Source organism: Anabrus simplex, chromosome 2 (genome assembly GCF_040414725.1).
Source record: "Anabrus simplex isolate iqAnaSimp1 chromosome 2, ASM4041472v1, whole genome shotgun sequence".
NCBI lineage: Eukaryota > Metazoa > Arthropoda > Insecta > Orthoptera > Tettigoniidae > Anabrus > Anabrus simplex.
This window is the reverse complement of record NC_090266.1, coordinates 255,831,026-255,858,300: the sequence shown is the minus strand read 5'-3', so window position 1 is coordinate 255,858,300 and position 27,275 is coordinate 255,831,026. Positions and strand designations below refer to the sequence as shown.

At 37.4% G+C, this 27,275-nt stretch overlaps 1 protein-coding gene across 2 annotated transcripts in view; it reads left to right on the top strand.

Moving 5' to 3' along the window:
* Positions 1-26,134, top strand: part of LOC136864032 (deoxyribonuclease TATDN1) — a 157,383-nt gene extending 131,249 nt beyond the window's left edge. For both annotated transcript variants that reach the window (XM_067140548.2, XM_067140549.2), the window contains one exon: positions 25,894-26,134. In XM_067140548.2, the coding sequence (XP_066996649.2) occupies positions 25,894-25,999 (106 nt within the window). In that variant the 3' untranslated portion in view covers positions 26,000-26,134. The remainder of the gene's footprint in view (positions 1-25,893) is intronic.
* The last annotated feature ends 1,141 nt before the right edge of the window (positions 26,135-27,275 follow it).

The window sequence follows — 27,275 nt, the reverse complement described above, 5'->3', positions numbered from 1 at the left end:
AACAGACATTAAATGTGATAATTATGTATATAGGATTTAACCTTACATGATAGAACATTCCCGAGGACTCTATACGGTGTTCAAGAGCAATAGAATAATCGTCATTTAACTATATAGATGGTAAAAAGAAAAAAGGTTTTACATAACTTGGCAGCTATTGTAGCTCTATACATAGAAATCATTAATCAACATCATTGGGTGATAAGAATATACTGAATTGTACATACAAAAAACTCTTATCTTAAATCTAGAATTCCAGAATTTCAAAATTTTGATATGTTTTTAAAGATATTATGTGGTCAAATGTTTTATGATGTAACGCGATTACCATTGCTAGCTATCTATGTACATATATATGTATTTTATTAAGTGTCCTTGCTTGCTTAAATCTTGGGCTGATGATGGCATTATATAATGCCGAAACCGGTACCCACCAAATGGAATAATAAAATGTGATATTTTAATGATAACACATTGTAAGTAGTATTGAATAGGTGGATAACCTTACCTCTGTTTTTGAATGTAAATCTTTTTTCAGTATGGACCAGTATGAAGTTTTTGACGCTAAATAAAAAAGAGTTATAAAGGCGGTACATCTGCAACTAGCAAGGTCGAGGGGAATTTGATGAAAAGCAGAATTTAGGTCAAAAATGGAAAAAGTACTTTGAAGTTGAAAAATACTGAAAAGCAGTATGGAAGTTTGCGATAGCGTAAGCATCATATACTATCTTACTGTTGAATTTTCTATTATCTACAATCAAGAGTGATGATCCATCATCTTTTTCCACTAAAAATTCAGGTGAGGCATTTTGTCGAGTATCTGGTTACGTTGTGTCATACGCAGGGGACTTCATTGATATCGTCTGTAAGGTCGATATGGGCCTCGTAGTTATGAGCAGTTCCCAAAGTAGGGGATATGACATCTTGAAATTTCTTTAGTAGCTGATTAAGATCTTCTCTTTCAGTAGTAGAATACAAAAGGCAGTTATCAAAATAGGAAACATTAGAGCATGGATAATGAAGGTGGTTCACTAAAGGTATCCTAATGGTGCGATTGAATTGAAAAGATATCGATAAGTTAACAGTATCATAAATTAACCCTGTGTGAGAAAAAAGTCACATTCCAAGATTACTGGGAACGGCAAATCTTTAATGATATGGAATCGGTAGGGCCAAGCAAGATGTTGAATTTTTAGTTTAAGTTCAACAATGCCCAATAAATTTAGAGAATGGTTGAAAGCAGAAGCACAACGAGCCATAGAAGAAGAAACTTCAAGTTCAGGGTAAAATTGATTTAACTGTTGAAAAAAAGGTATGACTTATCAATGATATGTTGGCTCCAGCATCCAGCATCCAGTAGTCCTACAGTGGGAACATGCTACAGTAGTAAGATAATTTAGGTGGTGTGGGGAATAACAGGGTGATGTTGCAGCAGATCAGGACCTGAGATACGCTTACTGCCGATTAGCGCAGTCAAGACCTGTTTCCTGAACAAGGAATAGTGCAAGGTGTAGAAATATGTCCTCGTCCTCCACACCTAAAACATGTAAGTGGTTGCCTGCAGTTAGAATATTGCTTTCTCTGGGTAGGCAACTGAACATTAGATATCAAGTGCAAGTGGGGTGGAGGAATGGGCAAAGACGGTGGGGGGACAGCAGAATAATAGGAGGTATTACTGTAGGAATTTAGACCATCAGCTTGTGCAATATTGTACTAGTCTGCAATAGAGGTAGGCGGGGCAAAGGGGTTAATTAATTGGCAGTAGGAAGGAGAGGCATAAAATTTTACAATAGAAATTAGTTCAGATGGATGATTAGTAATTGCCAATATATCCGTAAAAGCAATTATAGTGTCAAGATAATCGTAAGTAGTATCGTGAGGATGCTGATGCCTACGAATATATTCCAGACTCCGACTGTGTCGGATTTCATAGGTAAGGAAGTGTCTTCCCGGAACTGAAAACGGTTCATATTCTTTATTTGCCCAAATATGTAGAAATCTTAGTGTAATAAGGTAAGAAGTTGGGAAAATGGAGCTAAGCGAGTTTGCAAAAATTTATGGGCAGAAAATAACCAAAATATTAAACTTCTAAGATAGTGGCAGGTAACTGTGGGACTTGAAGAAGAGCTTGTTTTATTATGTGAAAGTTAAGAGAATGGTCTAAGGCTGTATTTGAAAGACTTAAAGAAATGTCAGGTTGATGTGTGGAAGTAGGAGGAAAATGTGTTTTCTGTGATTTGTGTCCAGGGTCAGGTTGCATAGCGTGTATTCTAGGAAATGCTTCTGCTACATTGGATGCAGGACTCAAATGTTTAACAGGAAGGTCTAACTTTTCATAGACATTGAGTGTATCGACAATTCTAATTTTGAAGAAGTATCCCCGAAATTAGGGGGATTAAAATTTAGTAGAGAATGAGTCTGTGGCTGACCAGTATTGGAGGTAAACAAATCTAAAAGATGTACAAGGTCGTCAGAAAACTGTGCCATGATAAATGAATTTAGAAAACATAATGGTAATAAGAAAACGTTATATGGGATGATGAAAAATAGAAAAAGAGATAAAGAACACTCCAAATACCTAAGAGATGATAATGAAAATCTGATCACTGAAGATGAGAAGATCAAAGAGACTTGGAGGACTTACTTTGATGAATTACTAAATGTGAATTGCATGCAGCCTACACAAAAAGACTGTACCGATACTACCTCCTGCAAGTCTGCCTCTGACAACAGGTTAGAATTAACATGGAATGATGTAGAATATGCCTGGAAATACATCAAAACTGGAAAATCAGCAGGGGCTGATGAAATTAATGGAGAAATGATCAAGGCAATGGGCATTTCTGGAAAACATTGGATCTACAGACTCTTTCGTAAGATCTGGAAAGAAGGGGACATACCAGCCGATTGGAAAACAGGTATCATAATTCCAATCTTCAAGAAAGGGGACAGAAAGAAATGTTCCAACTATAGAGGCATCACTTTAACATCTCAAGTTGGTAAACTTTATGAAAGAATTATAGAGCGTAAACTCAGACCCTTTATTGAAGAGAACCTCTTCGAAGAACAGTATGGATTCAGGAAGGGGAGATCAACAACTGATTTAATCTTTACAGTCTGTCAGTTAATGGAAAAATACTATGAACACAACCAAGATTTGTGGTTAGCCTTTCTGGATATCAAGAAAGCATTTGATGCAGTGAATAGAGAGAAGGTGTGGGAAGCACTGAAGAAAATTGGAATACAGGATGACATGATACACCGGATCAAGAATTTGTATGAAGATACCCGAAGTAAAGTCAAAACACATGTAGGAATGACTGAAACCTTTGATATAAAATCTGGGTTAAGACTGGGTGGTGTTCTGTCTCCTCTTCTTTTCATCACTGTGATGAACGAGATTCAGAGAAAAGTTCACCAAACCATTGGAGGTAAGAAAATGAAAGTTATGTTGTTTGCGGATGATATGTGCTTGTGGGGAGACTCTAAAGAAGATCTTCAAGGACAAATAAACTCCTGGGCAGAATCTGCTAAAGAATATGGACTCATCTTCAGCCAAGAGAAAAGTGAGGTTATGGTCATGAAGAGATACGGGCAACCAATGGGACACATTGAAATGGAGGGGAAACAGCTACAGATGAACCATCAATTCAAATATCTTGGAAGTGTTATCTCTGATACTGGTTCTATAGATAAGGAAATTTCCCACAGAATTCAGGTAGTAGCAACTTTTACAAAATAGTTAAAGATATAATATGGAACAAGAAAATACCAACAAAATGTAAGAGTCATATATGAAACTTATTACATACCAATCCTGACCTATGGTTGCGAAACATGGGCCATGAGAAACAAAGATGTTAGTAGAATCCAGGCAGCAGAAATGAAATTTGTCCGTAGCATGATCGGCAAAACACGGAGGGACAGAGTCCGTAATGAGGAAATCCGCAAGCAGGCTCAAGTTGTAAGACTGCAGGACAAAATAACAGTGCAGCGACTGAGATGGTATGGACATATGCGACGCATGGGTGATAACAGATTACCAAAAAAATGTACGATCTAAAACTTGAAGACAAAAGACCAAGAGGGTGACCAAGACTCTGGTAAGAGGACATGGTGAAGATTGACATTCAACAGAGAGGACATACTTTGGAAAGCATTGAAGGAGGAGAGAAGTTCAGGGACCGCAACTGGTGGAGAAGCCTCGTTTGCCGACCCATCGCTTAAGATGGAACGACGTGGGATATGTATGTATGTATGTATGTATGTATGTATGTATGTATGTATGTAATGGTAGTGAGAATAAATATACAAAAAAAGAAGAAAAGGAAGAACAGAGATATGATAATCATACAAGGAAGATACAAAAGGGGTTCGCTACATGAATAAAAGAAAGGGGTAGTAGCTTGATGTAAGAATATTAGATGTCCTCTGCTACCAATTGTAACGTCACCTTAGGGCCAACGTGAATGTAATCAAAGTGAGATTATTACTCCAATGGGGAATTCAGTGGAATCCCAGTACAAATATATATCTGCAGTGGAAATAAAATGAAAATATGAGGGGCTCAATAATACAGAAAGAGGACTGTTAGGACCTATGAATATAAGGGCAAGAACAAGATAATGGAATCTCAAATAACATATGTATCTATATTTTTTTTTTTTCTTTTCAAACCAGCGGAAAGGTGGAGTGGAATCGGAGGTAAGGCTTTTTGCGGATGATGTTATTCTCAATAGAGTGATAAATAAGTTACAAGATTGTGAGCAACTGCAACGTGACCTCGAAAATGTTGTGAGATGGACAGCAGGCAATGGTATGTTGATAAACAGGGTTAAAAGTCAGGTTGTGAGTTTCACAAATAGGAAAAGTCCTCTCAGTTTTAATTACTGCGTTGATGGGGTGAAAGTTCATTTTGGGGATCATTGTAAGTATCTAGGTGTTAATATACGGAAAGATCTTCATTGGGGTAATCACATAAATGGGATTGTAAATAAAGGGTACCGATCTCTGCACATGGTTATGAGGGTGTTTAGGGGTTGTAGTAAGGATGTAAAGGAGAGTGCATATAAGTCTCTGGTAAGACCCAACTAGAGTATGGTTCCAGTGTATGGGACCCTCACCAGGATTACCTGATTCAAGAACTGGAAAAAATCCAAAGAAAAGCAGCTCGATTTGTTCTGGGTGATTTCCGACAAAAGAGTAGCGTCACAAAAATGTTGCAATGTTTGGGTTGGGAAGAATTGAGAGAAAGAAGAAGAGCTGCTCGACTATGTGGTATGTAGATGTTGATTCCCATAGGGAATATGAAATATTTGTCCTGAATGAGTAAATTTATAATACCAATATAAATGGTCCGTTATTGGACATTATAAATTTTCCTGCTAACTCATTCTTGGTTGCCAGCGTTTCGCCCTCGTGTGCTAGGGTGGGCTCATCAGTTGGTACCTAGCACACCTACCAATACGCTGGCTAGTGCATACCGTGGAGGCCACTGCGTAGGCTAACTGGAGCCACCGGCAGTGCCAATGCACTAAGAGACTTTGTCTCATCAGCAAAAATTGATGCCTGCTTGGCCATCAGATGATATAGATGTTGATTCCCATAGGGAATATGAAATATTTGTCCTGAATGAGTAAATTTATAATACCAATATAAATGGTCCGTTATCGGACATTATAAATTTTCCTGCTAACTCATTCTTGGTTGCCAGCGTTTCGCCCTCGTGTGCTAGGGTGGGCTCATCAGTTGGTACCTAGCACACCTACCAATACGCTGGCTAGTGCATACCGTGGAGGCCACTGCGTAGGCTAACTGGAGCCACCGGCAGTGCCAATGCACTAAGAGACTTTGTCTCATCAGCAAAAATTGATGCCTGCTTGGCCATCAGATGGTATAGATGTTGATTCCCATAGGGAATATGAAATATTTGTCCTGAATGAGTAAATTTATAATACCAATATAAATGGTCCGTTATTGGACATTATAAATTTTCCTGCTAACTCATTCTTGGTTGCCAGCGTTTCGCCCTCGTGTGCTAGGGTGGGCTCATCAGTTGGTACCTAGCACACCTACCAATACGCTGGCTAGTGCATACCGTGGAGGCCACTGCGTAGGCTAACTGGAGCCACCGGCAGTGCCAATGCACTAAGAGACTTTGTCTCATCAGCAAAAATTGATGCCTGCTTGGCCATCAGATGATATAGATGTTGATTCCCATAGGGAATATGAAATATTTGTCCTGAATGAGTAAATTTATAATACCAATATAAATGGTCCGTTATTGGACATTATAAATTTTCCTGCTAACTCATTCTTGGTTGCCAGCGTTTCGCCCTCGTGTGCTAGAGTGGGCTCATCAGTTGGTACCTAGCACACCTACCAATACGCTGGCTAGTGCATACCGTGGAGGCCACTGCGTAGGCTAACTGGAGCCACCGGCAGTGCCAATGCACTAAGAGACTTTGTCTCATCAGCAAAAATTGATGCCTGCTTGGCCATCAGATGATATAGATGTTGATTCCCATAGGGAATATGAAATATTTGTCCTGAATGAGTAAATTTATAATACCAATATAAATGGTCCGTTATTGGACATTATAAATTTCATATTCCCTATGGGAATCAACATCTATATCATCTGATGGCCAAGCAGGCATCAATTTTTGCTGATGAGACAAAGTCTCTTAGTGCATTGGCACTGCCGGTGGCTCCAGTTAGCCTACGCAGTGGCCTCCACGGTATGCACTAGCCAGCGTATTGGTAGGTGTGCTAGGTACCAACTGATGAGCCCACCCTAGCACACGAGGGCGAAACGCTGGCAACCAAGAATGAGTTAGCAGGAAAATTTATAATGTCCAATAACGGACCATTTATATTGGTATTATATGTGGTATGTTCCGAGCTGTCAGCGGAGAGATGGCGTGGAATGACATTAGTCGACGAATAAGTTTGAATGGCATTTATAAAAGTAGGAAAGATCACAATATGAAGATAAAGTTGGAATTCAAGAGGACAAACTGGGGCAAATATTCATTTATAGGAAGGGGAGTTAGGGATTGGAATAACTTACTATGGGAGATGTTCAATAAATTTCCAATTTCTTTGAAATCATTTCGGAAATGGCTAGGAAAGCAACAGATAGGGAATCTGCCACCTGAGCGACTGCCCTAAATGCAGGTCAGTATTGATTGATTGATAACAATTTATGATCAAGCAACAACAGTTTGATAAGATTTTTGACTACAAATTGAAAGACTGTACGATAAAAATGGAGTGCATATATATTGTAGGTACAAATTAATTTCAATCGATCAATACTGATCTGCATTTAGGGCAGTCGTCCAGGTGGCAGATTCCCTATCTGTTGTTTTCCTAGCCTTTTCTTAAATGATTTCAAAGAAATTGGAAATATATTGAACATCTCCCTTGGTAAGTTATTCCAATCCCTAACTCCCCTTCCTATGAATGAATATTTGCCCCAATTTGTCCTCTTGAATTCCAACATTATCTTCATATTGTGATCTTTCCTATTTTCAAAGACGCCACTCAAACTTATTCGTCTACTAATGTCATTCCATGCCATCTCTCCACTGACAGCTCGGGACATACCACTTATGATATAAATGTTGATTCCCATAGGGAATCTGAAATATTTGTCCCGAATGAGTAAAATTTATAATACCAATATAAATGGTCCGTTATTGGACATTATAAATTTTCCTGCTAACTCATTCTTGGTTGCCAGCGTTTCACCCTCGTGTGCTAGGTTGGGCTCATCAGTTGGTACCTAGCACACCTACCAAGATGCTGGCTAGTGCATACCGTGGAGGCCACTGCGTAGGCTACTTGGAGCCACCGGCAGTGCCAATGCACTAAGACAGACTTTGTCTCTTTACCAAAAATTGATGCCTGCTTGGCTATCAATGATATAGATGTTGATTCCCACAAGGAATCTGAAATATTTGTCCCGAATGAGTAAAATTTATAATACCAATATAAATGGTCCGTTATTGGACATTATATATTTTCCAGCTAACTCATTCCTGGTTGCCAGCGTTCACCCTCGTGTGGTAGGTTGGGCTCATCAGTTGGTACCTAGCACACCTACCAAGACGCTTGCTAGTGCATACTGTGGAGGCCACTGCATAGGCTGCTTGGCTATCAGATGATATGGATGTTGATTTCCATAGGGAATCTGAAATATTTTTCCCGAATGAGTAAAATTTATAATACCAATATAAATGGTCCGTTATTGGACATTATAAATTTTCCAGCTAACTCATTCCTGGTTGCCAGCATTTCACCCTCGTGTGCTACGTTGGGCTCATCAGTTGGTACCTAGCACATCTATCAAGATGCTGGCAATTTATAATGTCCAATAACGGACCATTTATATTAGTATTACATACCACTTAGTCGAGCAGCTCATCTTCTTTCTCCCAATTCTTCCCAGCCCAAACATTGCAACATTTTTGTAACACTACTCTTTTGTCGGAAATCACAGTTTGTTTTTTCTCTGCAATACATTAATTCCTAAAACACAGCTGATGATATGTGACAGGAGAACGAACGTGGAGAAAAATTAGTCTATCTAAATCTTACAGGTGAATAATAAACTTTACGAATATATAACAGCAATGAATATAATAATTAAATCTAAAATCAATGCTAATGGTAAGAAGCTGCTTGATAAGTGCAATATTGGGTAAGTATGTGATTGATAAAAAAAGAAATTTAAAAAACTTATTCCAAGCAATCAAAGTACACCTTCAGAAGAAATTGTGGTTATAGGAACTTGCTGGTTAACATGAATGTGTGTAAAGATGTGAAACATGAAGAGAACACTTATTGCAAGGGATCATAATACATACTTAGAACCAATAGTGATCATAACAAGTTGCTAAATAACATGAGTGTGTGTAAAAGATGTGAAACATGAAAAGAGAAAACCTTATTCCAAGGGATCATAATACCTACTTAGAACCAATAGTGATTGTAACAAGTTCCTAAATAACACGAGTGTGTGAAAAGATGTGAAACATGAAAAGAGGAAACCTTATTCCAAGCGACCATAATACCTACTTAGAACCAATAGTGATTGTAACAAGTTCCTAAATAACACGAGTGTGTGAAAAGATGTGAAACATGAAAAGAGAAAATGTGTACAGAATACAAAGTTCGTACAACCTATCATATAAGGGGTCAGGATGGGAGAAATAGGATCCAGAAAAACATGATGCAAGATGTACGTCAGGCATATAGATAAAGAGGTTATGGTAGACAGTCATTCAGTTCCACGGTTGTAATTTGTCATGGATAACGCAAATTTTCAGTGAAGGTTTTCTTGACTGTCCACAACGCGCAGACCATTCCTTCAACTCCTGCCAAGGTACCCGATAGAAAAGAATAGTTGAGTTAAAATTTAAATACAATGGTCTCCGTGTCTCTCACCTCAAGGTACAGCAGCAAAGTGATGAAACAGAGAAAATTCTCATGCTTTTTTGCTAGTTGTTTTACGTCGCACCGACATAGATAGGTCTTACTGCGACGATGGGACAGGAAAGGACTAGGAGTGGGAAGGAAGCGGCCGTGGCCTTAATTAAGGTACAGCCCCAGCATTTGCCTGGTGTGAAAATGGGAAACCACGGAAAACCATTTTCAGGGCTGCCGACAGTGGGGTTCGAACCTACTATCTCCCGAATACTTGATACTGGCCGCACTTAAGCGCCTGCAGCTATCGAGCTCGGTAATTCTCATGCTGAGATGATTGTAGAAAGTATGAGCATGACTAACAGCCGAGCCAGAGATGTATTACGAAAAGGAGGGAAACGGATGAGTATCCAATATGGTGACCAGTCAAATTTCAGCGGGAGAGAATGGAGGAATAAACGTCAAAACATATTCAGTATAGACATGAAGAGGTAAGTTAAAAAAAAACAGGAAAGTGTATGTATAGAGCACACGAAATAGGATGGCACACTATCATAACTTTTGAAAGCATTTCAATGTGCATTGTTGCAGATGCCACCATTTCTCATTCCTTCTCTCCACGTTACAGATAACGTAACTACACTTTAGCGTCTTTCTACAATTTCACTTTCTTGCATGCGATACCTGGGCCCATAACCTATTAATAAGGTTGTGGATTGCGAGGCAAAGCACAGCGCCCATTAATCGGGAATGCGGGTTTATTGTACACAAGAGCAGAACAAGATCAACGCAAAGAGTACATCTCAACAGGTCAAGTGAACTGAACTGTACAAATATGGCTGCACATAGTCAAGGACAAAGCATAGAATAACACCAGAAGGCAGCACTAAAGGGCGGCTCTTTTTGAATTGTATGTAACGGATATGTTGAGTCAAAAATGAAAATTTGTAAATTTCTATGAAGAATGCAACAGGGTGAGAGAAAAGTTCTCTATTAACAACAGTAATATAATTGTTAAAAAAATACCAATAATTATTTACATACTCCCAATGCCTGTTGTACACCATCAAAGTTTTCTTTCAATTCAATACTTCACAAGAAAAATTGTCAAAGATTGTTGAACATTACTGAATGTTTGACAAGATATGAGAGGATTTGGCAAGGTTTGATAGCATTCTGTTTCAACATGGAGGAAAAGCAAACAGCAGTTGTGGCTCTTGAACTAGCAGTGTGAAGATAACCACATTAATATTTTCTCTATGTGAATTATGGTTTATTACGAGTTTCTCAGTTAAAATGTCTCATCAGTGGACATAATTCTTCACAGACTTAAGAATAACTATACTTTTTATGTGTTTTCTCAACTTTTTATCTGTGAAGAACATAGATATTTTTAATCAAATTTTACATCTTTTAATGTTTTAACTCTTTATGTCAATTTTTGTCATGTTCACTTTTCTTAGCAGAAGATGTTCTGCAAAATTGGAACGAAACGTACTATTATAATTAGATGATAAGACATTAAGCTAAAACTTGTGTACAATTCATAGATTACCTAATAATAAATTAATTATTGGAAGGTGGAATCATCTTGTAAACCAAAGTTGAGGTTACCAAATGGTAATAAACGTAAATGCTGTCCTTTGTCTCAAGATATTTCCCTTGCAATCTCCTTGTACGCTGCGATTTTATTCATTTTATTGTTGTACTCTGAGTCCACTGAATATAGGCAGAAATGTGCCTCTAATTGTACTTAGCAGTTAATACACACACAACATCCCTCGGGCATGAAGACTAAGCCTTTTTCTTTTAATTCCCAGCAATCCCAGCATGCCTAGCGACCTTCGTGCACCGTGAATACTCGAATTCCATTTGTCAATTCTGTCAAAGACTTGTCAACTCTTTGATCGATTAGAACGTGTTCTGATTGACTTTCGTGACTTTTGAAGACTTTTCAACTATTGCAAGCAATTTGATCAGTAAACTTGTGAAGTATTGATAATTCTTGTGAAGTTTTGATTTGACAAAAATTTGACTTGTGTGCAAGAGGCTTAAGAACTACAGTAGAGTCTCGCTCATCCGACCTTCGCTTATCCGACATTCCGTGTTATCCGACACTGGTAGACTTAATTGGAACTTTTGGTGGAGACTAAATTCAGGCAGACCCGGTGTGGAGGGGGCGTCCATGGGACAAGCACTGGCCTGACCGCTGGCGGTAGGACAGTTTTTTTTCTCTCAAGGACAGGTGCAGTGAGTCTTCAGTCATTGTTCATTGTAGTATTGGTTGGGTGCGGATGTTATAATTTTCATATCCTCTGTGAGTATAGCGAGTACATGGAAGAAACTGATTGTTTCTCTGGAAGACAAGTTGAGTGCATTTAAGTCACTGGGCAAAAATTCTTCAAAATGTTGCTTCAGATTATGGTGTTGGATGTGTTACAGTGGGAGACTGAAAAAAAAAAACAGAGGGAAGAATTTCAAAAGTGGTGCTCTACCAGAGCAGAGAAAAACATTGAAAAAATGTGAATACGAAAAAGTAAGTGAAGCACTATTTCTTTGGTTATCTCAACACCGGGAAAAGGGCCTGCCAATATCTGGCCCCATTCTGCAGGAAAAGGCTGTGTATTTCCAGAAGAAGTTTAATTAAGGGGACCCTAATTTTCCTGCCAATGGTGGGTGGCTTGATGGGTGGAAAAACTGTACGGCATTATGGAGCATAATATCTGTGGAGAAAAGATTCTTTTCGTAAGACATCTGCAATGTTTTCGTTCAATACTGTACAATTGAATTTATAATTCAATAAATAGAGTACCGTAAAACATGTCATTGTTTTAGTACTAGAGTATAGCCTTCCTCTTTGTTTCAGTCCATTTTCAAAGTAATTCTGTATTATCCGACATTTTCGGTGATCCGACGTACTCCAGGTCCCGTTTAGGTCGGATAATCGAGACTCTACTGTACCACGAAATGGTTTCAAAGTAAAAACTCAACAAATGGTGTGATAGGGATGTTTTGAAATTATTCAAATTATTTTGACATAATGTGTTATAAATCTGAAACTATGATATCAAAACATTCCAAATTATAGAATATTCTTAATTTTGGCAGGGTAAATGAACTCGCAAAATACGGTGAATATCAGATAAAAATTGCAGAACTTACAAAACTGAGTAGGGTGGCCCCTTAACAGGACATTGACTGGGACTTCGAAATATTGGCGTAATAACCAGGCAAACATGCTAGAGAGGGACATCTTAACCATTTTAGTCTGTAATTACTAAGGCATGTTAGAACAAACAAAACACATTAAAAACTTCTGGTTAAAACATCGTGCTATTATTTTGTCATCTAAAATTCATAGAAGTCTGATCCATAAGAATGCTCTTGTTGAAGTAACGGATACGTAATAGGTATTTGAAAAATGAGGCTGGAGATATTCTCAATCAATCAATACTGATCTGCATTTAGGGCAGTTGCCCAGGTGGCAGATTCCCTCTCTGTTGTTTTTCTAGCCTTTTCCTAAATGATTTCAAAGAAATTGGAAATTTATTGAACATCTCCCTTGGTAAGTAATTCCAATCCCTAACTCCCCTTCCTATAAATGAATATTTGCCCCAGTTTGTCCTCTTGAATTCCAACTTCACATTGTGATCTTTCCTACTTTTATAAACGCCACTCAAACTTATTCGTCTACTAGTGTCATTCCACGCCTTCTCTCCGCTGACAGCTTGGAACATACCAATTAATAGCAATATAAATGGTCCATTATTGGACATAATAAATTTTCCAGCTAACTCATTCCTGGTTGCCAGCGTTTCGCCCTCGTGTGCTAGGTTGGGCTCATCAGTTGGTACCTAGCACACCTACCAAGACACTGGCTAGTGCATACCATGGAGGCCACTGCGTAGGCTGCTTGGAGCCACCGGCAGTGCCAATGCACTATGAGAGACTTTGTCTCTTTACCAAAAATAGATGCCTGCTTGGCTATCAGATGATATAGATTTTGATTCCCATGGGGAATCTGAAATATTTGTCCCGAATGAGTAAATTTATAATATCAATATAAATGGTCCGTTATTGGACATTATACATTTTCCAGCTAACTCATTCCTGGTTGCCAGCGCGCCCTCGTGTGCCAGGTTGGGCTCATCACTTGGTACCTAGCACACCTACCAAAACGCTGGCTAGTGCGTACCATGAAGGCCACTGCGTAGGCTACTTGGAGCTACTGATAGCCAAGCAGGCATCAATTTTTGGTAAGGAGACAAATTCTCTCATAGTGCACTGGCACTGCCGGTGGCTCCAAGTAGCCTACGCAGTGGCCTTCACGCTATGCACTAGCCACCGTCTTGGTAGGTGTGCTAGGTACCAACTGATGAGCCCAACCTAGCACACGAGGGCAAAACACTGGCAACTAGGAATGAGTTTGCTGGAAAATGTATAATGTCCAATAACGGACCATTTATATTGGTATGATAAATTTACTCATTCGGGGCAAATATTTCAGATTCCCCATGGGAATCAAAATCTATATCAACATACCACTTAGTTGATAGTGTAGAATGTATGATGACGTGGCCATCATTAGAGATTTCTTTGTGTAGTTTTCAGTATGGAACTTTTTTCTTCCCAATTTGCTTTACATCACACTGACACAGATAGGTCTTATGGCAATGATATGGAACTTAGTACAGGTATTAGTTATATTTGAGTTACTCGAACCCCCTGTGGTTGGTGGACGCAGATGAAGAATACACCCACGCTACCTTTTGCCATTGTAAGAGGTGACAGGAAGGTGCGACCAAGTGATGATGGATCTTGAACCATGAGATTACGTATCATTAGTACCATTATGTGAGGAACACCACGAGTTGACTTCACTTGCGATTAATACCACTATGTGAGGAACAACATGCGACTCTTTTGAGTATCATCGTTGATGGATCACAATTGGTTTACAGTACCCGTCATTAGTACCACTGTATGTGGAACCATGGGTTTACGTTGCCTGTGATTAGTACCACTATGTGAGGAACACCATGGATCTGTGTTTCCTGTGATTAGTACCATTATGTGAGAAACACCTCAGGTCTGGGTGTTGCCTGTAATTAGTACCACTATGTGAGGAACATCACAGTTCTAGGCAGCTCCTGTGATTAGTACAATTATGTGAAGAACACCATGGGTCTGCATTGAATATGAGTGGTGCTCTTATGTGAGGAACACCATAGGTCTGCGTTACCTGTGATTAGTACGACTATGTTAGAAACACTGTGAGTCTGCATTATTTGTGATTAGTAACGCTACATGAGGAACACAATAGTTCTACTTTACCAGTGATTAGTATTATGAGGGGCCAGTGACCTGGATTTTGGACCCCCTTGGACAACAACCGTTATCGATTTAGGATTTTGCTTTGGAAGCACTTTCTTGTTAAGTTTATACCATTGTTTTGAGTTTTTTAGGGGAAGGTGGGGCATTGCGGGTTGGATCCACTGATTGTTTTAAGTTCCTAATCATTGTTTGTCTTTTTTTAAATTCTAGTTAGTGGGTGAATAATGGAACTATTTTAATATTCAATATTGTGAGTTGGATCCGTTGATTATTTTAAATTTTTAATCATTCATTTATCATCATGTTTTGAATTCAGGTCATTGGATGAATTTTCCAAATGTTAATTGTCATTGCATTTTGTCACATCATTATTGTCATCATCATGAGTTTCTCTCCAGTAGTGAAGTCAATCTAGGAAAGGAAAAATGAAAAGGGAGAAAGTATGAAATGTTGCTTAAGAAAAGGTGGTTAATAATTCAAGTGTTACTCACGGACTCTCTTCAGCCCTTGAATCGACTCATTTAGGTGATGTTTAACCGAGTGAGTATGAGCAGGTGATGGCCTTGAGTCAGCGTAAGTGAATAGGAGTGGCAAAAAGAGGGAAGGGAAAAGAGTAGTATGTGTGATGACGGTTTGTTTACAGCGTATTTATTTGTTTTTAGCTGATAGTTTATTTCTGTTGCTTTGTCAAAGGAAATGTTATGTTTATTTTCCAAAATCTGATTAAGATTGGAATTTGTATTTTTGCTGTGGTCAATGTGTATGTGTAAGTTTCAAAGTATATTTAAGAAAGGTTCCTTGTTGGCTAACTGGTTAATTTCTAAGCTTCTATTTAAAGAAGAAAACATGTGATTATATTTGGTCATGTGTTGAAACTATGCTGAGAACCTTTTATACTTACCAGCATTAACATGTTCTTTGTAATGGGTTGTAAAATTTCGTCCTGTTTGTCCAGTATAACTTGCATCACATTGGGTACATCTCGATTTATAAACTCCTGATTGTGAGTACTTATTATTGTCATTAACAGTGTATGTATTGTAAAAAGTTTAGAATTAGTGTTACTAGTCCTAAAAGCAATGTTGAACTTTTATTTTTTAAACGTATTTGTAATTTTTGATAGACTTATTCTTATAAGTGAAAGTGACAAAGTATTTTATCTTCTTAGGTACTTTATTCAGTGTGGTGACAGGTTTGTTCTTGATTTGTTGATGATCTTATCAGAATCATTTTTGTTATAACCATTGTTAACAGCTGTAGTATAAATAGTGCTGATTTCTTTCTTATAATGATTGCTAGTAAGGGGGATGTTGATAGCTCTGTGAATAATAATGTAAAAGGTAGCATTCTTACGGTTACTGGAGTGAAGAGTCCTTCGTAACATTTATTGTCTGTGAGTATTTTCTTTAAATATTGTATTTGAGAGGGTGGTTATTCCTTGTGATTTTAAGATATAGATAATTAAAGGATTTGTTCTTCTAAGATTCAAATGTGAATTTAACATTGGGTTTTAAGCTACCGTATTGAGTTGTTCAAGTACATTGTCACTTTTGCTGAAATGTTCATCAGTGATGGTGAAGACATCAACAACATACCTTGAACAATGACAGATACTGTTAATGTTGTTGATTATTTTACATTGTTCCAAATTGTCTATGAAAATTTGGCAAGGATTCCAGAAGGTAGGGATCCCATAGGGAATCCCTTCTATTGATATATGATCGTATTAAACATGAAATAATTATTGTTAAGAACCTATGATTATATACATTTTCTTTGATAAGGTTAATCATTTCAGTTATTAGAATGCTGGTGTACATGGTAGTTATGCGAAAAGAATGCATAGAGTGGTATGGATTCAGTTTCTTTCTTTCTACTAGATTTCAAAAAAAATAAACGTTTTATTGGACGAAGCAATAGAAATAAACTACTATCAGCTAAAACCAAATAAATCTTTATCAGCATGCCATAAACAAACCATCCCCATCCATGCTACTCTTTCCCCTTCCCTCACTTTTCAACTCCCCTTCACTAGCATTTACTCAGTTATCAGCATCACATGAATGAGTCAACTCCAGGGGCTGGAAGAGAGTTTGTGAGCACCACTTCAGTTACTAACCACCTTTTCCCTGTATTAAATTCCATATTGACAACTACTTAACTAAGAACTTTGTAATACCTATTTTGTATTCATTACCTCAACAAGAGCATTCTTATGATCCAGCCTTCTGTGCACAGTGTCAGATGACAAAAACATAACACAGTGTTTTTAACAAGAAATTTTTTATGTGTTTTGTTGTTTTTGACATGTCTGTGTAATTAGTCTATTTTAACATTTATTCATCATCATTTCCTACATTTAGCTTCATCACATATTTTGGCAGTAATTTGCCGTTTCCGTTTGAACTTGGCTCCAAGGTTTGACAAAAGTCAGTGGTACGGTGTCAGCGCTTGATGATGTTCTACTGTTTACCTCGTAATCTTAAACAAATAACAGGTGCATGCAAAACTTCAAATGCCTTTTTTTCATCTTTCATTTTTCAGTGCTTTGCTTCCTGCAAAAAGCTCCATGTGCTGCAGTTCTTTTCTGATTGATATGAAACTTTCTAGAGTTACAGTAATATCTTCAACTCACGAAACATACTTATAAAGAATGTTATTTGTTGATTGAAAGCAATGTAACATGCATTTGATTACGACAGTATATTTTTTCCTATAGAAATTAGCTACCCAGAAATTCAAAATTTTCTACTCTTAAACACATTTGAGGAGAAATACATTTTTTTAAGTACAGTAAGTCATATTTATATGTGTATGTAAATACCATCATCAAATTTTGAAGTCATAGAAACCAAAATTGTCCCTCAGGGAACTTTTTTTCAGTAACTCATAACTAAATATCATAAAATAATAATTGAAGAAGATTGAATCAACCCACTGCTTTGATACTTCGTATAATAGCTAATATTTACTTCATGAATGAAATCATAAAATTTCATGCTGATATCTGAAAAAATTTAGAAGTTGAACATTTCAGTCATTGGTCCCTTTAATGCCTCAGCTAGGCAGCTTCTCGCAAATATGAGCATACCGTAAATGTCGGCATATTCAAACAGGTTTGTATATTAACTTCCCTTTGTATTGGGTCTGTTGCATAGAAGATAGTAAAGCATGAGAATTGATTACTTATGGATAGAAATAAGTATGGAATAAAGTGTGTGTATAGCCAATAGGCGTATTTCTTTTAAAATTTTATAACCTCAGCGTAGATCTTACAATTAGTAAATTCTTCTAGGAATAAGCTATTACTTGCAGTCGGTTGAACAAGAATTAACTTTCATTTATTATATATTGTTTATATATTATTTATTATGTTTATTGCTATAAGATCATACTTGTCTTAATTCAGCCTAAATAAGAGAATACTGGAAAAACTTAGTCATTACCTGCCTTTAAATACTGGAAAGCTTTAAAAAAAAACAGATAGTTTATTGGAAGTGTTTACTTGCATTTGTTAGGAAAATATTTAAGCAAAGCAAATTTACCTCCATACAGGTAAAAACTTCCATTATATGTAACCTCAGCACTAACTGAATAATAGCTAGCTTGGTACTTGACATGGCAGGACGAATAGAAATGAATAGTGTGACGATTTCCTGTGAATAACATGTTAACAGACATGGTGGACATGTTCTCCGCCACCTGCAGCGCTGCTGTCGATAAAAGTCCATGCACACGCTCTTTTTGTCGGCTTAATGTGGATGTGTGTAAACAGTTTGTGGTCTTTTTCAGTAGTTTTATACGTTCTCCAGTTTTATACGTGCAAAATATCTGGTGTTAACTTTTCGTGAACTGAAAAGTGAAAAAGATTAAGCATTTGAGAAGTAGGACATATACTTCGGCAGGTGCTTCAATTTAATAACGCATGCGAATATGCATACAACTTGCTGTGTCCAGGGTTGCAAGTTGGGTTATGGTAAACATTCAAATGAAAAACGGCATTTTTTTTTTTTTCACCCCCAAAAGATCCTACTCTATTCTTGAAGTGGTCGAAGACTATCCCACGTCAAGATCTGCCTTTAAGTGATAGTACCCTTAACATCATTTTTCAGTCAGATTACGCCATGGCAAGAGTTGTTGTCAAAGATAATGCCAAAATCGTAAGTACAACTCATGAAAAAATTTACAGTTAGCTTACATTTGTTCAGCCACTACTATGAAGTTGGGAAGATGAACAAATAGTTCCTTTCACCAGTTCAAAAATGAATGTTATTCAACACCTCTGTGGATATATTGTTAAACATGCAAGCAAAGTGACAGATTTTACAGCATGTCCCGGTTCTCTGCAAAACAATACAGAGGAGTCCGGCTCCATGGCTAAATGGTTAGCGTGCTAACCTTTGGTCACAGGGGTCCTGGTTTCGATTCCTGGCAGGGTCGAGAATTTTAACCATAATTGGTTCATTTTGCTGGCACGGGGGCTGGGTGTACGTGTCGTCTTCATCATAACTTCATCCTCATCACGACGCACAGGTCGCCTCGTCAAATCAAAATACCTGCATCTGGCAAGCCAACTTGTCCTTGGGCACTCCCGGCACTAAAAGCCATACGCCATTTCATTTAATACAGAGGAGATGCAGGTATTTTGATTTGACGAGGAATTAATTATCATTTTTGTTTCCTCATGTAGAGGAAGTTGTGAGAAATTTTAGTGTACAAGAAGTATTATGGGGAGAAATATTTCAAGACTGCTGGGATAGTTTACCTCCAATTACTGTTTCTCATGGACTTAGGTGCTGTACTGAACATGTTCAGGATTTGGTACCAAAATTAATTTTCCATTACATACGATACCGATGTTATTTCCGAGTAAAAGAAGTAAGGAATGAAATGCAGGCTCATACGACCGCAAAACATACCCGGAAAATCTCAAATGTGTCCAGTTACCCGACTGATGGGGTGAAGTGCTGGTAAGATTCATTAAGCTGATCATGTTAACATATAATTTAAGTAGTTACATAGGAATTAAATGTGTATGGCATACCGGTACGTAACAATCATGTGGGTGCCTGCAGAGGTATAATATGTTTATATTATGTAGTATGTACATTGTAACTGTTCTCTCTCCTCATCAAAACACTTGAGGAGATGAAAGTTATTACCTTGGGACACATGAATATCAAATAAACTATTTGTGGCTTGTCCGCAAATTGCCATGCAAATAGAAACAATTAACATTCCATTGTTTCCCATTTCTCTATGTAATGTTTGGGCGCCAGGGTTACAGTTTTAAACAAAACTGTAAACCAAAATTTATATTTACTAGCATAGAGACTTAAATCACAGGGGTAGGATTTTAAATAACTAACCATTAAGTATCGCTTAAGAAAGAAAATTAATGCAATATAAAATACAAATTAATTTATTATACAAAAAAACATGAGATGAATCGGAAAAGTTCCTTAAAGCGTGGAGGGATTTAGAATTTACTTTACTGAATTTACTAATTGCTTGCTTTATCTAATTGAAGCTCACCAATTGCAGCTTTCGTTGAAATCATCGGGTTTCCGTGGTTACTCGTTCTCTTCTTCTCGATGTAGAATTGGCTCCATGGACATCCTTCCTTCCTTCTCTGATGTGGTACGGGCTATCTGGACTAGCACTCCCTAATTGCCTAGTCTTTAAATTAGACATTGGCCCTATACTTGTAAAAACTGATCAGCGTTGATCGTATGAGGAGAAAATTCAGAGATATGAATTTTTCCATGTTAGTAGAAATCTCAATCCAACTGAGCTATACTGTTTATACGGTACAGACTTGTACCAAATTCCATGGACTTGAACTAAACATAGTTCTTCGTCCAGAAGATTTACTGAATATAACACAAGCCGTAAGCTTGTTTCGTCTCACACAGATCCGATAACATGACCGCATCTAAGTACTGTATCGAAGCGATTACACGTTGTACAAAATAACTATGTCGCGGAGCGACCACACACTGTTTAAAAAATCAATAACGTCTTTCACAGTAGATGTTCTAAAAGTAGTTAGGTTCACAGCAGAAGTTGTAGTTAGGTTGTTAGGTGTCGTTCTCGTGGTGAGAATCTCTATATATCCAGGCTCACCCCCACTCTTGGTAACAGTTCAATCTCAAAACTCATATACAACGAAGTATCTGATTCGATAGATCGAATTATCAACTCCCCTTCTCTTCTTTCTTGACAAGTCCAGTAGGCGTGGCGATGATGTAGCTGACCAGCTTGCAAGCCTCACGCGCGGGTCGCTGTTTACTAGCCTAGGCTCATGAGTTAAACCCATGAGTCATGTAATTTTCCACGCTCAAGAATAACCTTCTCCGTATACACAAATATGAGATGAAATGACAACAACTATATTTCAACATATTAACCAAGTCCAATACATAATAAATTCCTATCTTTCATAATATAATAATAAATAATAAATGATGTTATAATATGTATAATATGATTGCAAAAACCTTATTTACAAATGCTTGACGTAGAATAAATATGTTATTACGAATAATTGCCGATGGCGGATAAACTTGATATCAAGTGATATCGCGTAAAATGATAGTACACTAAATTAGTAGGGCTGGAGAAGCCTGGACGGTTACAACACTAACAGTTGTACATGGGTTTTTAAGGTTATAATTGATAACTGCAACTGAGTTTGATTTCGGAGTGAATTCTTGAAAGATCACTTACCTCTATAGACACATGTTTTAGATATTCGTTAAGATACTGACGAACCAATTTCAGAAGTAATGTCATTTAATTATTACTAAATGCAAAATATTTCCTACATTGTTTTCACATATTACTTTCAAAACAACGAACACTATAACTTAATTTGAACGAAAACACAGTCATCGGTCAGTAAACAGAATGCACAGTCCTGAAACATCACAATAATTAACACACGGTTTTAAATCATTTATTTAAATGATAAATTTGAAATTAAGTCGCATCAGATCTCGTTTAGAATCACATGTTCGGAGACAGCTGATCACCTATCTACACCAGCGCCGCGTAGTGTAGGAACATATCAACCGGCAGAAGTCGTCTCACTATGCATTTATCTTCGTCCTGGACATGGATTTGGTCCAATTTTGCACCTAGGAATTAACCTGGTCCTAATTTTTGGTGGAGGTTGAGTGAACTATGGGCCTCTTGAGAAGTAGAAATATCTTTTCTTTTTTTTTCTTTCTAAATTTGTAAACTCCCTGGCTGAGAATTGAACCCATGTCCTTAAAGGTGAAGGGAGCATGCATTTAATGCCTCAGCTAGGCAACCCCTTGCAAATATCTGGTATACAAGAAATGTTGGCTTATTCGAACAGGTCATGACATGTTTTCAGGAAACTGCTGGTGGTATGATTAAGAGTCAGTAGCTGCAAGTCTTGGTTTAAGTGAGGAATAAGAAAAATTACCTGTAGAAGGTTTATGTCAAAGGCTGAGGTTTGCCTAGCTGCTTAAAGAAGGCACTGTTCTTTTACACAAAATCATTGATGCTAGGAATTTTGCAGGCTAAAGAAAATGCATGGAAGGCCACTTGAATTCACTTGAATCACAAATAACTTGCATACTTATACTTAGAAATCCTTTCCAGTTTAGTTATTTATCCCCTAATACCGATGGATTTGTAATTTGTATTTGAATGCAGTCCAACACTCTGATAATGAACCATAAATATTTGAAGCCTTTTGCACCTGGGATTCTTCCATGATTCATAAATCAGATGGAAAATTTATCCATCAATGTACCCTTTCTATCCTGCTATAAGCTATTTAAAGTCTTGCAGACTGTTGTACTGTGAATTCTGCAATTTTTTGGCTTGAACTAAGTGTTCATCCTAAATAAGAAAGTGCTGGAAAATATTAAAGTTATTACGTACAGCTTAGGTCAATATTGAAGAATCTAGGTGTTTACTTACCTCAGCAGGTAGAACCTTCTTTGTCAAGTAAGCAATTGAGTACTTATTCAGTGAATGGTAAGTATATACTTACAGCAAGTAACAGCCACTTGTTTATGGTGTGGTAAGTATGACATTACCACAAGGTGTGAATCTCACGATTTCCTTATTGACAGCTAAATTTGCTAATACAGTTGAACCTGCTTTATACGTAAATCTGTTCTGTGTAATTCGCATTTGTACGTAATTTCCTTTAGGTCTCGGCAAAATGTAATTCAAAAATGTGTTAATTAAACCTTATTTATACGTAATCCGTTTATACTTAATTCGCTGTTATACGTATTAAGTGTCAGTGAAATATAACTGAGTTTTGTGTAATTGTAATGAGCATGTGCTTTTTTAAAAGACGCGACTGTATTTACGAAGTTTCCTCGTTGTCGGCGTAGGCGGAAGTAGAGCGGTCAGGTTTCGGTGCTGAAACAGAAGATAAAAATTTTGCCGAGTGATATTGTTGACCGTTACTTATTAGCGGTGTAACAAAGGCCAACCGAGAGAGTCCTCTCTATCTCGCTCCTCCTCTACCTTCGTCGTTTTTTACCTTCACACTGCCGCCAAAGATTAAGATACATTACAAACAAAGTGGGCGGTTTTGGTGTAGAAACAAAAGAAAATACAGTAAATTTGTTTGAATATCAGAATTTCTTTCGTGGGAACAACGGAGAAGTAAAATGTCCACGGGGATATCTGTGTCGGTGCGACGTAAAGCCCCTAGCAAGAATGTCCACGGTTCCGGTATCTGGTGTTTACTGTTGAACATTAAATTTGTCATTCAGTTGCTTTTGATTAGCCATGGAGAACAGTAGAAAGGAAAAGTTATACCCTAGATGAAAAAGTAAAATTTATACGAGAAGTGGACGCTAATCCACACAAAACAAAAACCAAAATTCCTTCAAACTTACGGATTGCTTATACCACGTTATGTACAGTCATCAGTAAAAGAAACATTATTTTGGATGAGTTCTTTAAACTGGGTTGAAAATCAGCAAAGCGCAGCCGTCAGCAAGAAGGAAGGTACGTAGATTTGGAGAAAGCACTTTTCACATGGTTCCAGCAAAAGCGGGCTGCAACTCTACCTATTAGTGAAGACATGCTGAAGGCAAAGGCGATAGATTTAGCTAAAATGAGTATCACTGCTGATTTCAAGGTTTCATCAGGATGGTTGCAAGGATTTAAAGATCGTCATGGAATTGCAGGGGGAACAATTTGTAGTGACTCAAAAGCTGTGGATGACGTCACAGTGCAACACTGGAAAGAAGAGGTTCTGCCGGGTATCGAAAGCGGTGATCAGCCTCCCAACATCTACAATATTGTGATAAGACTGGCCTATTCTACAATCTCCTTCCTAATAAAACATTAGCTGAAAAAGCTGACTCATGCCATGGAGGGAAGAAAAGTAAAATTCATGTCACAGTACTTCTCGCCACCAATGCAGATGGATCTGACAAACTTCCTCCACTTGTGATAGGAAAATCGAAGAATCCGAGGCGTTTTAAGGGTGCAAAGACAAAGCCTACGGAATATGAATTCAACAGAAATGCTTGGATGACTATGCTTCTAATGAAACAGTGGTTGAAAAAACTGGACATTAAAATGAAAAAGAAACAAAAGAAGGATCTTGCTGCATATCCATCTCAAATCGTTCTGGAGAATGTCTGAGTGGAATTTTTCCCTCCTAACTCTACCAGTGTTCTACAACCGCTTCATTTGGGCATCTTTGCATATTTCAATGTTCATTATAGAAAAATGCTGGTTCAACATTTATTGACACTGGGTGATGTAGGAAATGAACCTCTCTCCATTAATTTGCTACAAGCCATGGACTTTATTTCAGCTGCCTGGATGCAGGTCTCATCCTCCACAATCAGCAACTGTTTCCGCAAAGCTGGTGTCTAATGATGCCTCTAATGATGGTTATGGGGACGAAGTTTTGTCTGGCAATGAGCTAACGCTACCAGAGGGTGTAGAATTCGAGACTTTTGTGCATTTCGATGATAATCTGGCTGTATGTGGAGAACTACTGGATGAAGAGATTATTGCTGATGTATGTCAACAACACGGTGGTGATGGACCAGCTACAAGCGATAGTGACATTGGAGATGGAGATAACAACTTGAATCTTGAAACGCCTGAACTGAGTGAAAAGTTAATTGCAATCATTGATGTGTGTAGGCGTTACATCAGTACGAAAAGTTGTAGTGAAAATGCTTTGAATTCATTACTAAGTTTGCAAAAGGAGGTTTATACTCTTAATGCAAGAAAAGTGAAACAAGCCAACCTCTCTGATTTCTTTAATGCTGGACCAAGTTCAAAATAATATTTTCTGTCTTAATGTATTTATTATTTGCAAGGATTTACACTTGTAGGTCTATTCCATTGTTTTTTCAGTAAATATGTGATGTAGATGTATTGTGTAAGTCTGATTTCTAAGTAATCCTGAGTTACAAGTAGTTTTTTCTCTTCCCCTTGATATACGTATAAGTCAGGTTCAACTGTATAACAATTTATTACAAAAGTTATCCTTCCAAAGTGTTCAAACATATATAGAAGTAAATTTTAAATTTAGAGCACTTGATGTATTGAACAGGAGGATAACTTGTGTAATAAATTGTTATATTAGCAAAGTACAACATCAAACTTGTGCATAGTGCTTTTCTTTGTTATGAAAATAATACTGCTCTCTGCCATTCTGTTATGTATATAATCATCTCAGTTCTGTTTAGTAATGTTGTTAGTTTTCAGAAGTGTACACTGGTACAATTTATTGTTTAAGACACTCGGATATCTGAGCTGGGAGTGAATTGGTTAATACAAACTTTTTTTAAATATTGAAGTATAATTATTAATTATCAAACTTAAAAGTTTGGGAGTTCAGGCAGCATGTTTGACATGAAGTGACCAGTTCCTTTTCTCAAATCTCTGTTTAAGATCTGGACTGAACTTTGAATGGCAATGATTTTGATCCAGTCTTGAAAAAGAAAGTGTCGTTGCACGATTCCATTATTGTAGAAGTGTACTGTAAAGAAGTACATAATAGATTGTTTGCCCTCACCCACTACCCTTGCATGTGTTTTAAGATCTAATGTTCATAGAACAATGTAGCCTAACACACTGAAATGGAAATTTTCTCTTCAGTCAGGTGTTGGAGGTAATGGCTGCTGTTCGACGTGATGACATTGGCACACTTTGCAACACCCTCTATGAAAATGCTGAAAAATTGTTTTTCAGTAGGGATAATTAAAAAATGTATTAAATTGAAGAATTGAAAAATTTGTTATGGTGCTGATCTTAAGAACCAAATTGTAAAACCTAAATAAGTTGTAATTTAAAGTTAAATTCAAGGAGTTAATGAAAAAATAAATACTCTTTGTTCTTATATCACTCTCTGTTTCTATTCTTGACTAAATTTATTTACTTATTTATTTATTTATTTGTTTGTTTATTTATTTATTGATTTATTTATTTATTTATTTATTTATTTATTTATTTATTTATTTATTTAAAGAGAGAGTGGTGGATGGGGATACTTTCTGCAGTTCTGAGTCCACAATTCATTAATCATCACATGACCTACCGCAGCATGATACTGGCATATATTACATGCTGTGAATCGGTACATTGCAGCTACAAGCAGAGATAACTTCACATTAAGTCGGCAGCCATGCATATGGACTATAATTGAAGTGCAGTAACATGAAAAGCAAGTGATGCTAGAAAAAAATATGAAGAATGTTTCCCCTTTACTTATCTTGTGTCATTGGTCATTTGTTGACATCAACCTGCACCTGCAGAAGGGAGATTTGTTTCATGCCAGTGGATATGATACAGGCTGCAGGTCTGTATTATTTTCTCGAAGATCCCTGATGTGAGTGTTATCTGTTAATATGGCAACTATGGATTAACTATCAGTTACTGGGGAGGTTGTACACGGGAAAGGATGACATTCCTCAAGAGCAGGCGTGTGGGTTATAAGGTTATGTCAATCCTTTAATGTTTACCAATGTTTCCCCAGCAAGTACAGCGAACGTCTTTGGAGTAAGTGATCCAGTGAATGGTGGGTGGCAGTAGCATTGAGTTAGTGTACTTTGGGACAACATTTTAGAAAAGACCAAAATTTTAATGTTGTCTGAGAGTTTCTACTATGCAATATCTCCTACAGTAGTAGTTTTGTTTGATTTTTATTCAGAAGGGTAAATGGTGCTTCTTACTCTGCCTGGCAGTAGGCCTAGGCTTCTCATATGCTCGTTGGTGGGCGGGAGTTGAGGGTGATGATCAGTACTTTTGCTCATGAATACTAAAAACCAAGTACTAAATATGATTGAGGTTTTAATAGCTCCTAAATTAACCAGGTATTTGCAAATTTGAATGGCTTTAATAGGTATGCCATGGCTGTATAACATCCTCACTAGTACCACAGTATCTTTAAACTGTATTATGTGGTTTGTATTCCGTATACCAGGTGGATCACCAGTCCCTTCACGGAGGCATGGCGATCCGTTATGCCGGAGATGTTGCAA